Source organism: Danio rerio, chromosome 2 (genome assembly GCF_049306965.1).
Source record: "Danio rerio strain Tuebingen ecotype United States chromosome 2, GRCz12tu, whole genome shotgun sequence".
In the NCBI taxonomy this organism is placed as follows: Eukaryota; Metazoa; Chordata; class Actinopteri; order Cypriniformes; family Danionidae; genus Danio; species Danio rerio.
The window spans coordinates 51,662,981-51,680,700 of NC_133177.1; the positions used below are offsets into that span (position 1 = coordinate 51,662,981).

Consider the following 17,720-nt stretch of genomic DNA (forward strand, 5'->3'; position numbering starts at 1 on the left):
GAAGGTGCATTTAAAGACTTAAAAGAACAAACTTAAAATACATAAACTTGACAAATAGTTGCAGGCAAATGAAACTTTAGTGACAAGGGAGCACTGTCCCGATCCTGCCAGTAATGATCCTGTCTACTGTCGCAAGCGTCTCTCGCGCTGGACCCGGGCCATCGGGCAGTCCTTATTATTGAGTCCTGCAATGATTACAGGGTTTCAGCTTTCTTCAAACAATTTTCCTTTGCATTTAACAAAACGAAGAAGCTTGTAAAGGTTTTGAACCAGTTGAGCGTATGTAAATAATGAGCAATTTTGCATTTTTGGTGAACTTTCACTTTAAGTGCACTCAAAAAATAAACTTTGCTCTTCTTATTTAAACTACTTATCTTAAAGGAGTTAAAAACAAAACAGTTCTTAAGTTTGTTTTGGGGACAAAGTAATTGTTTTATATGCAATCCACTTAAAACAATGAAAATGATTTAAAGGAATTGTGTGGAACCCAATATTTTTTGACAGTGTTGACATTTTGAAGTAGGAAGCTGGAATATATAAAGTGGCTTTCTCTTTTTTTGTGTGAAATTAACTAAGAGTGGGTAGATGTAAAACATCAACTATAATTAGTTATTTGCAATTATAAAGTTTGAAAGAAAATCTATATCTGGACTGCACACAAAGATATTTTGAAAAATTGAGACTAGAGAAAGATGAATCTGTTTGGCAGGGGAACAGCCAAATCAGTGATGCTTTGGTGGCACAAATGAATTATAAAACGTATTTGATCCACTTTGCTTTTATTCAGATGTGAGTATTACGTTTATCCATATTGTAAATCTTGTTTTATGCCCAGAATTCCAACACAGAATATCTGGATCTAGGTTTGATTGAAGCTGTTTATGAAACAGACTCTTGGGCTCGGCTGCCCTCTAGAGGTAGTAATGAGGCACTACTAAATATTTACAAAATGTAGCTCTTGAGGTGGTGATTGAATTACAATAAATTCACATGTAATCTTTTCATTTTTAATTATTCCATTTTATTTAATTTAAATGAGTTTGTTTGTAATAGCGTCTCTATATATGACAGCCTGTATAAACTCACTGGAATTTTACTGAATAGAAAGAATGACTGTGAGTTCTTAAAATCTGTCTGATAGTGCCATCTGCTGACTTAAACTACAAACAACATAACTAAATCATAACTTGTTGACATTTTCAGTTCAAACCAGGGGTGCCCTTTTCTTATAAAGGGACAAAAACCAAACTTGATAAAAGCTAGTGGGCTGAAGGTCAATATAGTCATCATGGGTAATTTCCTAATTTATTTCATAATATTTAAATAATAACAAAAAAGTTGCTTTATATTAACTATAACTGATAAAGCATTTTTTTTTTTACATTTTGTTATAAACTTATTACAGTAAAACAATCTCGTGTATAACAGGATGGAGTTACACTTGTTATTTTGTGGAGCGGCGTGACTATTCAGACTGACACAACGAGTCATCATGGTGTTATTTTGTTTCTTTTAATGACAGCAGTAAATGACTAAACAATTATTTGAATTGTACAACCGTTAAGCTAAAAATTAACATTTATTTTTATATCTTTTTTATCCACAAACTGTGCAGCTTTTGTCCCTGCCGTGTATTTTTCTCGGCTTCTGGAGAGATGTATATTAATATAAGTATACTTACTAAATAAAGTATACTTTTATACTTGACCTTTACTTAAGTATCCCTTTTCCTAAAGGTGTTATAGCTGACTTAATTACTAAGATCAGTCTTGTACAGCCAGGGGGAGTATTGTCACTCTGACAGCCAAGTTGAGTCAAAGATAAGGATGCTCCGATCAGGATTTTTGGAGCCGATACAGAGTACTAATTCCTTGTCATGGTGATCAGCCGATATCGAGTACCGATTCTAATGCTTCAAGCTTTATTATGCATTAAGCACATTTTCCCTCTAAAAATGAACCTTAAGAGAAGGTCTTGCCTGACCTTTGAGAATTAATGAAGGATGCTGCATATAACTCTTTAAACACGTCTCTTATAACCAAGTATGAACGTGTCATGGCCAGAAGCAGCTTTATAGAAAATAATTCGTCCATTTAAAACTCAAAACTCACATCATTCAAATCACATGTAAGAAAGCATTTAGGCTTTTCTGTAAAATATAGTGATAAAGGAAGAACTTGTGGTAGGTTATTCGGGATGTGGTGGGTTTCTTAGGTTATTAAAAGTGTTTTCTGTCACTACTTGTTTAGCCTGCATTAATGCATTCAATGTAAGCTGCACGATTAATTGTTAAAATATCGGAATTTCAACACTCACGCAACATAAATTATATACGATGGTGATTTACATATGTTAATTAATCCTAATAGAGTCTTTTGAGTTAGTTACAACATTATAAACAGACAATTAACACAGTATTTGGATAAAAGCTTATAGTTAAGATAAAACCACTGATGTTTATAGTAAAGATTACATTCACTGTCATGTGTATTTAAAGATGCTCAAAACTGAAAGTTGTAGGCAGCAATTACATTTTTTAACCAATAGGTGGTCATCAAGCCATCAAAAATATGCCACTGAATAATTCTTCGAAAATAATACATCTAGCAATGAAACAAAGTTTTAAGTGAATAACTAAATCATTTATTAATAATTACACTAAAAATAAATATGGGTTGTACTGATTATAATGTTAGATTTATACATTAGATTAGATTTAGCGTTATCAGCAACAGTAGTAACAGTGATTTTTTCACAGTTCTGAAGATTTTACAGATAGTTTTTATTTAGCTGGTTATTCCTTCATTTTATTTTTAATAAAATGACAGGTTCTAAGTTCTGTTTGTTAAACCTGTAAGTTTTTTGCAGTGCTGTTTTTGTAATTAATGGAAAGCAAATTACATTTGTCTCTTCCCCTTTTTGGCTGATCCGAAAAATGGTCAGATCTGTGACTAAAAAGCCATAATGTGATACAAACTGTAAGATTTGTGATCTGTTACACCACTAGTGGAGGATTATCTAATCTATGCTTGTAGTGCAGTCTGCAAACAACGCAAGTGTGATTTTTATTTTTTCAGGTCCTATTTTTATTTATCCTTTTCAAAGAATGACAATGATTAATTTTATTTACATGGGTGTTTTCATGTGAAAAGCACCAACACTTTTATAGACTTACCAGATTTTGTCATTTCAATAAAGTAAAAAATATATAAATATTAAATCTTTTTTGCTTAAAAGTAATTGAACAACATAATTTTAGGTGACTTCTCATGATACTTTCCCTCCGCTTTTACAGAGCTCAGGTCTGGATAAAGACCAAAAAGACCATTCTGTTATTATAAAATACAGATAAAATATAAAGTACACATAAATGCATTACTGTGATAGTTTTCGGTCCCACTTTATATTAAGTGTCCTTAACTACTATGTGCTTACATAAAATAAATACAATGTACTTACTGTGTTTATAATGTATTTTAGAACACTTGTGGTGCTTTTGAGTTGGGATAGAGGTTGGGTTATGAACAGGTTTGGTGGTATGGGTAGGTTTAAGGGTGGGTTAAGGTGTAATGGATGGTCAACAGTGTATTTACAAATGTAATTACAAAAGTTAACTACAGATGTAATTACATACATGTATTTAATCAAGGATAAACACAGTAAATACATGTATTTACACAATAAGAACATTGTAACAAACTATTAATTCCTGTGTAAGTACATATTAGTTAAGGCCACAATATAAAGTGGGACCTAGTTTTCTAATTAAGTGAAACAACTGCAGTTGTATATCGCAGAGATATTCAAAATAAACCAAAATGATTGAGTAATTCAGCTGCAGACATCATTTTGTTCAATGGCAGACGTTATGTTGACATTGCCTTTTACTGGTCTTTCTAGACTTGTGGTCCACTGTATTTTGACAACATCACCAAGACTAGTTTTGTTGAATTTCCCATTGATCTGAAGGACAAAAATGAGTAAATTTCAATAATTAAATGATTTCCATTTTGATATTTCAGCATACTGTTTTTAAATGCACTGTTAACATTCAAACATTTAACTTGAAGCACTTTACATCAAATAGAAGAGATCACTTTTACCTCATCTAATATGTTTCCCCTTATTTCAGGGTCTCTAAGGTCCACTTGTCTATCAGGCTTGATTTTCAGTCGTATAAACACCCGTTTGCCTTCATCTACGATACATATGCAGATAAAAACATGTTGAAAACAAAACAAATATGTTCAGACTTTCAGTCTTTTCACTTTACTTGCGTTAAAATGCAAAGATATTCTTACCTTGGCTACAGTAAAATGGTAGTGTGTTCAAGCACTTCTCGTCTGTTTCTTTCCAGGAGTGAGTGTCGATTGCAGGGCATTTTATTCTGTCCTGTGGGGAACTGTCAATTTGCGTAGTGTTTTGTGAATCCGAATTCAAATTAGAACCCCCTATCCAGCTAGAGGATGAGATATAATTATTCACATAGATTGCAGACATTTTGTCTAGATCCGCCTTACTGTTCACAAAAGCCAGATCTGTGTATTTCTGTCTGCATTCAGTCTGAGCTAGCGTCCATGACAATGTTGTTTTAGGTTCATAATAGAATTTCCTAGGGAGAAGAGAATAACTCCCAGAAAGAGCTGTAAGAGAGAAGGAAAAACACAGACTGAAAAACTCCAGGAGGACCCAGAGGGAATGTTATAATTTGAATCACGTTCTTGCAAAGTCTTCTTTGAATCTCTTTTATGGAATTAGTCAAACAGTGAAAAGACATGTGAACAATTCAATTATAAACGCAAATATACAGACCAAAACTAAAAATTGTGTTACCTGAGAGAAGAAAAAGCAGAGCAGTTTTCACATTCATGTTTGGAGTGTGTCAAAGCTTTCTTCTGTTTGGAGTGAAATGCATCTGAACCGAGCATGTGTGTGTGTGATGATTATATACATGTTGCTATGTTGCAGCGATTGGTAGACCTATGTCACCACCATGTTGTTTTGAATAGGACACAGTGTCCTTCACAGTCATCATGCAAACAAACAAAACATTTGTTTTTTCTTTTAAAATTATCGTTTGAGGATGCTGACGTGTATTTAAATGTATGTTGTTTTCTATTTCGAGAATATAGTATGACCTTACTTATGTGACAGAAATGTGTGTGCATTATGGACGATCTGAGTTTGATGTTATTTCATGCAATGTTTTTGTATATCAAAAGTATTATTAGATGCCTTGTTCCTTGAACTACAAAAATGTAAATTTAAAATGTCAGTTTGCACAAATTCCAATACCATTTAAATTGACAATCTATCAATAATTAACCTTATTAATGCAAGATGTATCAACTTAAGTGGGACATTGTCATGTAGATGTGCGAATGATGCGAACATGTTTTCACTGTAAATAAAAGGCAAGTATTGTAAAAATATTCAATAATATAATAAAACAGGCGACACAGTGGCGCAGAAGGTACCACATTCACCTCACAGCAAAAAGGTCGCTGGGTCGCTGGTTCGATCCTCGGCTCAGTTGGCGTTTCTGTGTGTAGTTTGCATGTTCTCCCTTCTTACGCGTGAGTTTCCTTCGGGTACTCCGGTTTCCCCCACAGTCCAAAGACATGTGGTACAGGTGAATTGGGTAAGCTAAATTGTCCGTAGTGTATGAGTGTGTTTGTGTGTATGTGTGGATGTTTTCCAGAGATGGGTTGCGGCTGGAAGGCTGCGTAAAAACTTGCTGGATAAGTTGGCGGTTCAATCCGCTGTGGTGACCCCAGATTAATAAAGGGACCAAGCCGACATGAAAATGAATGAATGAATGAATATAATAAAACGGAACCATTTGTAATGTAATGTAAATGTAACAAGTGATATAAAACATGTCCATATGAGCAAATCATTTTCAAATCAAATCAAAAATTTTTTTTCCCAAATGTGTGTGAAACATTGAAAATCTGGGAATTTTTTTTTTTTACTCATGAATGCCATTTAAAGGCTATCCCAACAAAACATTATGTCATTTAGTTATTAGCCCACATCATCAATCTTTAAGTACCTCATGGAAATGAAATGTAATACATCACAAATATGGAATGATGCCCTGTCCAGTTTCACTAGCACAGAGTTTTTAAGAAACTTATGCATGCTTGCATAATCTTTTTTGTTTTTTGTATCTGCTGTACGTTTTTAACATAAGCCAGGTGTGCTTAAAAACTATGCACTTTAATGACAATCTACTTATTTTATCATTAATAAGGTGTATTTATTTAATTTATTAACAAAAACTTTAACCATAGAGTTTTATTAAAATCTCTCAATGTGCTAAGTACTGCAATACATGAAATAGTATGATTTTTGTGGAACTTGGGTGACTCAGGGAGTGGCAGGATGGTTTTGAATAGGTCACAAAGTCCTTCACGGATGTTTTGTAAACAAAATGTTAGCAGTTGCTTTTTTTCACAAGTCAAACGTTGCAGTGCATCAGTTCAATAGCAAATCTGCCTTTACTTTTGCCCTTGCAGGATATGCATTTGATTATTATACGTACAACATAGGCTAAGACTAATGAAGGGACTAAGCTGAAAAAAATGAATGAATAATAAAATGAAGAAAATGAATGAATGAATGAATAATAATAATTCCTTTCATTTATATAGCACTTTTTGGGGGAAATCTCCTCATCCACCATCAGAAGATGTCTGTATAATAACAGAAAATGTTTTTTGTACCATAAACTTACAACACCACTCCAGACAATATATCAATTTAAACTTTTAAAAATGTCAATAAAAGTCATACAGTAAGTGTAACACCCGGGGGATGACACTCACAACAGAAGGTAAGATCCACAATGCAGGTTTATTCGTGTCAGGCAAGCAATGGTCAAATCAGGTGCAAACGGGTATAAACAGGCAGTCCAGAATCGCAGTCCTATAACAGGCAATAGGTCAAAAGGCAGGCGGCAAACAGGGAGAACAGGAATACAAGGCTAAGGTATAAACACAGGAAACCAAGACAGCGAAACGGCATTGTAGTGTTATCAGAGGATAAACAAGACTCGGCAAACTGGATGGGTAAATGAGTGGCTTATGTAGGGTGTGTAATCAGTCTCTGATAGTCCTCAGGTGTTGCGAGTGTAATCAGTCTAGATGAGTGAGCTTGTGTGAGTGTGACCAGAGAGCATGAATGAATATGTAGTCCAGGGGAAGGCGGAAGTGTAGTCCATATTATTGTGTGGGAACCAGCGATCTCTGGAGAGCGATCACTGGTTATGTGACAATAAGGTAATACAAAAGCATAAATAAATGAGGACAAGTAAAAAAACAAAAACATGAATCACAAAATACAGAAAGCTGCTAATTTACAAACATTAACAAAACAAAAATTAGTTATGTGTAGTAATAGTAGAATGACACAAAGTGAAGTACTATGGACCATTTTGAGGGATGTAAACAATAACAATGGTCTTAATGTATTTTCTGTTTTACATTTTGAATTTCCATAGCTTCCAAGAATTCAAAATGGCTAAATAATGTTATGGTGGCCATTTTACTATTAAGATATGATCAAATTGCCTCTTGTTAGTTATTAAATAGTTGGTTACAAGCAGAAAATGTTCATATGCCAGTGACATCGACACCTTAAAATAGTCTATATATGAAATCTTTTGTATAAAAGATTTTTTTGGGGGGGATAATTACAGCTTCAAGACACCACTTGTATAGAGAATGAACTGTGTATCTGGTTCTTTTCCTTAGAGTTCAGAATGATGGCCAGGTCTATGTGGTATCTGTCTATGTGGTATATCTTGTCTCCAATATTTCACTCAAATCTTGATCATAAAAGGTTCTGCATTTTCTGTTGAGAGATGCAAAGTAAGTATTACCTCTAAGCTCTTCTTTCTCAAGTAAATTAAAGTAATGGAACAGTGAACTCAACATTGTAGCACAAAATGTGGCACATCATGCAAAACACAAGAATTAGATTCTAATTTCCATCCTCATTTGGCTGTCCTATAAAGACCAGTTATAGAACTGAGTTGATGCACTTGCTTCACTCTGTGTGTTTGTCTTTCAGTATATATTTTTTGTTTTGTGACTTTGAGCCACTCATCATTTTCCACTAAAACTACTAACCTTAATCTACTAAACATAGTGCTCAGAATATATGAGACATCCCTCACAAAACTCAATTAATGTTTTTTATATATGCTTTACAATATTATATTTGTGCTAGGGACGCACGATATTGGAAAAATCTAACATTGATATTTTTGGTTTTGCTGCGATATATATTACAATTGTCACAATCACCAGCGACCTCTAACCACCAGAGATCGCTGGAAAACATTCACACTCATAGAACTACAAATCTGCTTAAAAATGGACTACATATTCAGTCATGCCACACACACACACACACACACACACACACACACACACACACACACACACAACTGCTTTTTGTGCAGTTTTTTACAGTCATTGGTCTCCACTGAGTACACTCGCACAGCTGAAGCTGCTCAAAGACTAATTCATGGACCATAAATACTGCTCAAACACATACACCATTGCCGAGTCTTGTTAGCTGTAAAGTGACATTACAACGCGTTATCCTTGTCTTGTTTTCCTGTGTTTAGACCTTAGCCTTGTTAGCCGTTTGTCCTAGTCTGATATATATTATCAGATGAATTGAATAGCTCTATTTGGAAAGATTTCATCAATTTAGTAGGACTGGGCAAATCAAGTCTTTTTCACTGCAGTGCATCTGCTTAAAATATAAATTATTAGCCTAAAAGGTTAAATAAACAGTGCTTTATGGTTTTCTGGAGAGTCTAACAATAACAGTATTCAAGTATATAAATTAAAAGATCAGAAGAAAAATAACATGGTCATCATTGTATAAATAATGTATACAATAATATAAAAATAATATTTAACCCTCTACTGCACAGCGTAACCATATGGCAACATATGTTCATTTCCCTGCCACTGTTACTTTAAGACTAATATCTTTTTTTTTTGTTGGAAAGAGAAGACCTTAGAGTAGCCAATGATGTGCTTTGGTTAAGTCACATGACATCCAGTGTTTTTTCTGTAGTGTTGTTGTGAGTAGTTGCTAAATGCAAATGTAAACGTCAATAAAAACAAAGGATTAAATGATGTCAGATCAACAAAAAAATCTGAAACATCAACTCAAGTAAGTTATGATGACATAATCACAGCTAATATTTTTAAAATCAAATTATTTTTTTGTAAATCGATCAAATGTGTGTGTTACCAAATGGCTACGCAGTGCAATAGTGGAACATGCGATATTGCAATGAGTTAGCTAGCTAGCAAGGTCAGCTGTGAACTTTTAATTTGTAACAAAAACAACATGAAAGCTAGTTATATAATGTTGATTAGTCATGTGTTAATGGCATTTGCATTATGGATAAAATCTATTTTTAATGGCAGTACTACTTTTGAATAGATATCAATACAGACACATTATTAGCTAGTAGCTACATTATTCTGATGCATCTGGATATACTAGACTTGTTATTTATTTGTTATAATATTTACTGGAAAAAATATTTATATTTACTGTATGCTGTTTACATGATAATACAATATTATAATTGTTTTCAATATTCAGCAAAAAAGAATGGAATAAATGAAAGCTGTTGGAATATGAGTTGTGGTGAAGTGTGTATAACGTGTTATTTATAAGTTCTGTGTTAAAGCTTATAATACTGAAACACTAATTAAATTATTCATTCATTTATTTTCTTGTTGGCTTAGTCCCTTTATTAATCCGGGGAATGAACCACCAACTTATCCAGCAAGTTTTTTACGCAGCGGATGCCCTTCCCGCCGCAACCCATCTCTGGGAAACTCCACACAGAAACGCCAACTGAGCCAAGGTTCAAACCAGCGACCCAGCGACCTTATTGCTGTGAGGCAACAGCACTACCTACTGCGCCACTGCCTCGCCCAATTAAATTATTTCAAACAAAAAAATTATTAATTATGAGGAAAGTTTTACATTTGAAATTTCTTAATTAGGTCCACTGTTGGATGTTGTTGCCTTATGGCAACATATCATAAAGTACCTTAAAAATATTTTTTTTCCAATTATTATATATTTTTTTTACAGCACTTCAAGTTAAGTCATTTTAAGAAAAGAAAAACAAATGTATCAAATGTATATATATATATTTTTACAGATTTTTCATAATGCGTGCGGTAGAGGGTTAATAATATGGTAACACTTTAGATTAGCTCATATTTCTCAAAGATGTATCATTAAATTAACTTTTTTCCAACACACTAATCTCAATTGTTTTTATATACTTTTAAACTCTTATGAACTAAATAGCTATTTTTAGATTGTTAACCTATTCTTTAATGTCATTACTCAAACTCAGCTTCTATTATTTTACGTTTGATTCCAATATATGTAGAAACGCAATTGAATTCTTGATTTTTAAATTATAAATAGCAGTCTACACATTCCTTCAGACATTCATTCAGGTCAAATTGAAGTAAGTGCTGATTAAATTTGATCTTGATTATGTTAAAATATATTTTTCTCCTATATAAAATTATCTTCATACATATTTAATAGTAACATTTTCCTTTCAACTGCATTGCATCTAAATACATTATGCATCACTTGAAATACTTTGTCATCCTCTGGTGGTCAAAGGACAAAATTAACCAGCATCTGATACATTTTTCTTACTTTTGTAATGTCTAGAATTAATGAACACGGATGTTGATAGAGTCACACCTGAATCATTCTTCATGAACATTGTAAATTTGTAATATTATATAAAAAAGTGGTCATTAAGTCCTCAATTCCTAAATAAACACACTCACGTCTCACAGGCTTGTTACCATCCCATTAGGGACTTAGACGTAGTGATGTTTCTACTACAAACCATATATGCTCCACCCCACAGGAAATGATCTACATTTTGACATGTTCCAAAAACTCCTGTGTGATTTAAAAGTCTGTTTAACCATGTTGACCTCAATGTTAGTCTCCAAGATGACACAAGTCCCCATGAGTCTGTGTGCATCCAGGTTTTTTATTCTCCACCTGCACGAAACAGCAAAAAAGAAAGAAGGACTATTTATAAAAAAAGTGCTTGGTCAGAAAAGCAGCAGTTGCAAATTATTTCTTGACACAAATTGAGGTGCTGAGCATAAAATGTACACTTTGTTATAGTAATTATCATTGAATTATTTTACTTTGTTCTCGTGAAACACGTCCTCCAATTCTTGCTTTCTCCATTGTATGTTGCTGTTATTTTCCATCCCAAGGCTTTTCAGCTTTTCACTTATCTGGATAACCAGAAAGCAAGAATCAAAATAAAGCATTTAATTATGCCACTAATACTTATAGACTCACTCTACTCATACATACACTGTAAAACCAAACAGTCAACTTTATCAATTGAAATGAGTGTAGTTAACTCAAAATTGACTGAGAGTTAATTCTATTCAAAAAAGAGTTTTGACCTCAGTGTTGAAGGCAATGAGTTAATTAAATACCTCATTACTTCAATTTAAATGGAGCAAGTACTCATATTGTCACCGACTCGGTCCCGGTCATTCCCCTCGCTGGCCAGCAGAGGTCATCATCACCAGGCTATTAACATTACGTCATCCTCAAACACTGATTGCAACACACCTGCAGCACATCACACTGATCACCCACGCACACACATATAAGCAGCCCAAACACTCACTCCAGTGCGAAGTCTTGTTCTGCCTTGCTGACATTTCTGAGTGGTCCATAGCCTTGCCTGATCTCCCCGTTATTACCTGTACTGTCCCTTAACCTTGCCTGCCTTGAACCCTGCCTTGTATATCGACTTTGATCCACGCCGCCTGCCTCGAACCCTGCTTTGCATATCGCCTTTGATCCACGCCGCCTGCCTCTGACCCATGCCTGCTATCACGATCCTTGACAGCCAGCCGCCAGCCTATCAACCCAGTATTACTACATTTGATGTTAGTTCGCACACTAGTGCATACTGTGTGCTTGTTATTAAACTGTAGCTGCGTCCCAAATCACTTACTTATGCACTATTTCATGCAATTTTGTAGTATAAATAGTGTAAGTAGTGTGTTCACACTGAAAATTCTAAAAATAACAAGTGCACTTTAATTACCCGGATGATGCACTCATTCAGCCGCTAAAATGAAGTGTGGAATGATGGACACTTCACGCACTTAACGATCGCACGTTTGCTTACGTAGCGGAAGGGGCGGAGCTATCGGGCGCACATGTTGGATAACTTTATTTATTTTGGATGGTGAAAGCAAAATTCTCCTACAAGAGTGATTTATAGCGCCTCCCGATGGTAAATGCGGCAATACTCACGGCAGGTATTATTTGATAATTCAGTCGTTTATTTCACTGATTTGGCGACCGTCAAACGTCATCAGGGAAACGGTTTGAATTTCCGCTTAGTAAAAAAACATTAGTGTGCCATTTGGGACGCCACTACATACATATACTATCCTGTTGAGTGTGTAAGTGCACAAGTACATAGTGCATGAGTGTATAGTGTGCCATTTGGGACATAGCTTGTGTTTAATAAATATACTGCAAATGGATCCCTCTGTGTCAGACTCCTCGTTACACAGTTTTTTTTTTTTTTTAACTCAAATGGTTTGTTGCAATTGGTTTCCCTAAACAGTTTGAGTTGACTTGACTTATTGGGTTTTACAGTACTCAGTTGGTTTGAGTTCTCCATTTATTGGGTTTTACTGTGCTCAGATTGCTTTGTTTACTCAAATGGATTAAGTTCACTGTACTCATTAGGATTACTTTTTGAACTTAAATGGATTGCTGCAATCAGTTTCTTCACATGGTTTGAGTTATCTTAAGTTTTTGGGTTTTACAGTGTATGACTTTTGACCACACACCAAATCAACAACAATTATAATAGGGTATTCTGTTCTTTAAAGCATTCTTGTTTTCTGTAAAACTGTTACACCATTGGTAAGTGGTTTTAATGCATCAGAATTTGACTGAAACTAAAAAATTGTATTTTAAGACAGATACAAACCTTGTTCAGTATGGCAGTCTGTGCTGAAGGATTGTTCAATGCACATTTTTCCTTACAGGAAAAATTCAGGCTGACAATCTGCTTTTTAATTACCTTGTCTAGAGACAAAGGAACAGTTATTCTCAACATCCATCTATATATAAATGCAAAATAATGATTTACTTGTGTCTTTTTGAAGAGTGATCAACAAAATATGCAAAAAGTGTTTTTATTAATGTGAAACTCACAGTCATAGCAGATAAACGGACGCTGTTGATAACAATTATCAACAAACCATTTCCCAGAATTGTTTTGTGACATGCTGACGCAGTCTCCAGATCCTGCACTCTGGGAAGGTTGACCTGCTGCCCAGTATCTGAAGAAGCGACTCAATTTGTCAGACCATTCCCAAGAATTCCGATAGAGACCAGTCCAGATCCATGATCCTAATGGAGTTACACTTTTGAGCTGCTTGTGTTCCTTAGAGTTGCGGATGTTGACCAGGTCTGTGTAACGCTTTCTGCAGAAGCTCTGAGCTTCAGTCCAGTTCTTCAATTTCTGCATGCTGATCAATCCAATACTTTCTATTGAAAAATGGAAAATTTGTATCAGACTTGGCTTAAGCTAAACCGAATATTGACACAGATACCAACACAGATATAACTTACCACTATAGCAAACAAAGGGTAAATTCGATGAGCATGGATAACTCTGCCAGACTCCAAGAGCAAAATCGCCACATTCATCTTCATCTTTTAGATGTCTGTACTTCCAGTTGGTGTGCTGTTGGAGTTTATCTTCTCTATTAGACCAACCCCAGCATTTCTGTGTCCCTCTCTTCAGTCCAATCCACACTGATCCATTGTATCCAGCATCTACAGTATTTATCAGCCTCTTCACATCATCCATGGTGTCTACAGTAGCCAGATCAGTGAATCTCTCTCTGCAGTAACTCTGAGCATCTGACCACGACATACGCAGGTTTATATAGTTATACTGACGAGAAACAGCAGAACTGCTGCAGGAGAGCCCTGTAAAAAAACAACTTGTTAAACCATCTATATCTGTTCACATCATCAATAATACAGATTTAAGATGACAAAACCAACCTGACAGCAGAAGCAGCACAAACAGACTTTCATCCATGACTGCTTGCTGGTGCTCATAATCTAGACTGGAAAAGGAGTTGGAAAGATGATTAAACAAAGCATTGATAAGAGGGGTGGTTACTGCACACAGGACACTGCATTCTAAATTTTCTTAATTAAACATCAAACTGTGTGGTCTTCTCAAGTGTTGAGCTGGCAACAAAACAGTTGTTGGCTTGATCATCCATAGACCGCAAGCATAAAACTAAAAAGCATATGCAGATCAAACACAAGAGGCAGTTTCAAAAGTTCACACTTAGCTGATGATTGATAATACACTTGTTAAGTCATGACGCACCGGTGACGTATAGAATACTGTTTCCGGGTCCAAGCCGCTACTCAATTGAATTGAGAAAATATTTATTTATGACCACTTTTTTAGTCATACCACACATTAAAGGGAATTTTTTAAAAAATCATGGTGTACACATCAGTTTCTGAACTTGCTGCATCATAGACATCAACATTTTAACAATTTATAACAAATTAATCACTTTCTGGCCATCGGATATATATTGTTATTTTTGAAAGTATTAAATTTCTTTGTAAATGTTTATTATTAGCATTTGATGAGTCTCTACATACAGTTTGATAGAGCGCTTGGACCTGGAAGCCACTTCGCGTGACGTCACACTTAACAAGCGGATGAAACTTGTTTAGCATGCTGTCCCAGGAGAGAGCCCTGAGCTTATAAGATCCTCGAGCCCTGGGCTCCCTCCTGCTAGCAGGGCGATGTGGGTAGATTTCCATAAACTCCCCCAACTTGTTAATGGCTAATGACTAAGAGCTCATCTATAGTGCCAATTTGGTATGGTCAAATTACTTAAATAGCTTGTTTTTGGACTGTTGGAGGAAACAGAAGAACCCGGGGGAAACCCACGAGAACACGGGGTGAACATGCAAACTCTGCACAGAAATGGTGACTGGTCTAGTAAGGATCTTTAACCAGTGACATTCTTGCTGTAAGGCAACAGTGCTAATCACTGGGTTGCCATGTCACCTAATCTAGAAAAAGGAGGGAGGATTAAGGGTGGGAGTGGGGATTTTTTAAGATGAAGATATTAAAGCTGCGGTCACACTGGGCTTTTCCTTCCATAGACTTCCATTCATACGCACGCGAATGCGTCGAACCGGAAACGCAGGGTCATGCTTCAAGTTTCGCAGGTTGCTGCGGTGCAAGTTCAAGCTTGGTGAACTCTGACCTGTGAAATCACATCACTTGATTGCGTGAGACCAATCGAGGATCAAAACATGACCTCTTTGGACAGAAATTGAAAACATGGAGCAATCGCTCGCTTTTAAAAATGTCTAATAAGCTTGTTTAATCCTGCCCCTTTTTGCAGCGCCACACGATAGAATATCGCAAGCTCAAACTCTAACGTGACCGCAGCTTAAGGTATGGTTATTTCTTTCTAAGTTAGGAATCATCTTATTGGTGAATCATGTGTTAGCTATAATGCGGGGCCAGCCGTGGAAAATCATAAGCATGTGATCCTTTTAAAATTTCACTTATAAAAGTTTATTGCAGCATGTGGATATTCTGATCAAATGATAGTTAGAGCAATGGCAGGTTGTGTAATGACAGCACTCCCCTCATTTCTTCCCTGGAGACTTGTGAACACTATTGACGTGGAAATGTTCTGTACATAAATAAGCTGTCTCTTTTAGCTATGATTTAGTCCTCATGAAACAAATTTTGGGAAATCCTTAAAAATTGTTTTTGGTTGCTTTGTTGGTTTGTCATGTTCACTGACAGCCGCTTAATGATTTAAATGCCATTGAGATCAAAATTTCCTTTCAATGAAGTTCTGGCAGTGTCTGATTTCAGACACTTTCCTTCAGTGTGACTTTAGCTACGATGAGCATCAGACCAAGTTGTCAGTACGACAACTTCAAATCACTGCGAGAAACGGGAAAGCATCTTTTTTTTGTTTTAGAATTAAGACAAGTTGTGAGCAAAATTAATGCTACAGATGCAAGTTAATGAATATGTCATGTGTGCATAAAGTCAAGCTCAATGGGATTTGTTGTGTGTATTTGTCGCATCTTAATTGTAGTTCAGTCTGACAACTAAAATTTTATAGTGTAACTTGTGTAGTTTGACAAACTACAATTGTGTAGCATTATAAAAAATGGCTCTGAGAGCTGATTCTTTGTAGCGAACGAGAAGAGTCAACTCACATCGGGGAGAGCCAATTTTTAGCTCTGTCTACACAATATTTTCAAGGCTGTTTGTATTGGCCACTAGGTTTGATTGTTTGTCCACAGGAAAACACAGTATTAGTTGACTGAAACTAGGGATGCACCTATATGGTTTTTTTGGCTGATATCGATAATCGATAACACTTCAGACTTGAAGGCCGATAGCCGATATATATATAGACCGATAATTATAAATATTTCACAATGTTACTCTTTTATACAGCAAACTTTATAAAAGATTGAACTGTTCTAATTAACAGAGTAGTCTATACTCAGAAAAAAACTATAATTTTAAAATTGCAAGGTGATTATCTAGACCTATATACACGATTTCATGTCAATCAGCATGCAAAAAATAAATTATTTCCTTGCCTTTATAGCAGATTAACATGCAACTTGATTGTTGCATAAAAATAATAGGTTAAATAACAAAATGAGATTTAATCAACAAGCAAGTTAAAAATATTTTAAATAAAATGAAAACGAAAGAGCTAAGGACTGTAACCAGCTCAAATGTTCCGGAATAAAACGTGTTACAGTGATGTACATATGTTCAAATATGTAATGTCCAAAAAAACATTTTTTAGAGGTGTTTTGACAGTTCGGAGCCACCGTACAAGCAAAAAGCTAGATACAGATTGTATTACTTTAGAAAATGCGACATAGATTCATCCTATTTGGCGTTTTAGATTCTTTTGAACACATGTAGCTTCTGCTTGTCAATCAGACAACGCTTCCATGTTCGTTCTTGCTGTCAATTGCCAGAAAAATGATCAACGATCAGCCCCTCAGCACACTCGTTATAATCAATATGAATATTCCGATCAAACTGAATACAATCTTACATCAACAACACATGGCAAGCAATGCGTTGATAATAACAAATAATCATATTAGATTACAAACAACTCATCAAGTTGTTTAGCACGTTTGCATCGCTGCAGTTTTGTGCAATTATTGTGCAATGGACAAGTCTGAACAAGTTCCATCCACGCATGCGCGAGGCAGGCAGTTTATCGTAATTATATGTAATTTATCGGCTTAAAGATATCGACATCTGATCGATGGAACCATAGTCTTAAAAATAGCATTTATCGGCCGATAACAATATGGCTGCTGATATATTGTGCATCCCTAACTGAAACCAAAACTTTCCTGAGAACTCTAGCAAGGGTGAAAATTTTCTGAACACTGTGGTTACAGTGTGGTCGTGTGGAAACTACAACCAGAGTGTTTGCCACACGCCAGAGTGGGCGCTGTTTTCTCCTTTATGATTAACCAACATGGCAGAGTTTACACCAAACATGGAAGATGTGAATTAG

At 35.4% G+C, this 17,720-nt stretch overlaps 2 protein-coding genes across 2 annotated transcripts; both read right to left on the reverse strand.

The window, feature by feature from the left end:
• Positions 1-3,074: 3,074 nt before the first annotated feature.
• Positions 3,075-4,919, reverse strand: LOC110437927 (uncharacterized). The gene is made up of 4 exons (XM_021466502.3): positions 4,834-4,919; positions 4,302-4,643; positions 4,104-4,198; positions 3,075-3,963 (listed from the first exon to the last, which is right to left on the reverse strand). Exons 1-4 carry the CDS (start codon positions 4,868-4,870, stop codon positions 3,832-3,834), a joined length of 606 nt encoding a protein of 201 aa, XP_021322177.2. The 5' UTR covers positions 4,871-4,919; the 3' UTR covers positions 3,075-3,831.
• A 5,217-nt stretch (positions 4,920-10,136) lies between these two features.
• On the reverse strand, positions 10,137-14,218 carry LOC141378916 (putative C-type lectin domain family 20 member A). The gene is made up of 6 exons (XM_073930812.1): positions 14,158-14,218; positions 13,717-14,079; positions 13,297-13,632; positions 13,070-13,167; positions 11,241-11,333; positions 10,137-11,088 (listed from the first exon to the last, which is right to left on the reverse strand). The coding sequence occupies exons 1-6, from the start codon at positions 14,192-14,194 to the stop codon at positions 11,026-11,028; spliced, it is 990 nt and encodes a 329-aa protein (XP_073786913.1). The 5' UTR covers positions 14,195-14,218; the 3' UTR covers positions 10,137-11,025.
• Positions 14,219-17,720: the final 3,502 nt, after the last annotated feature.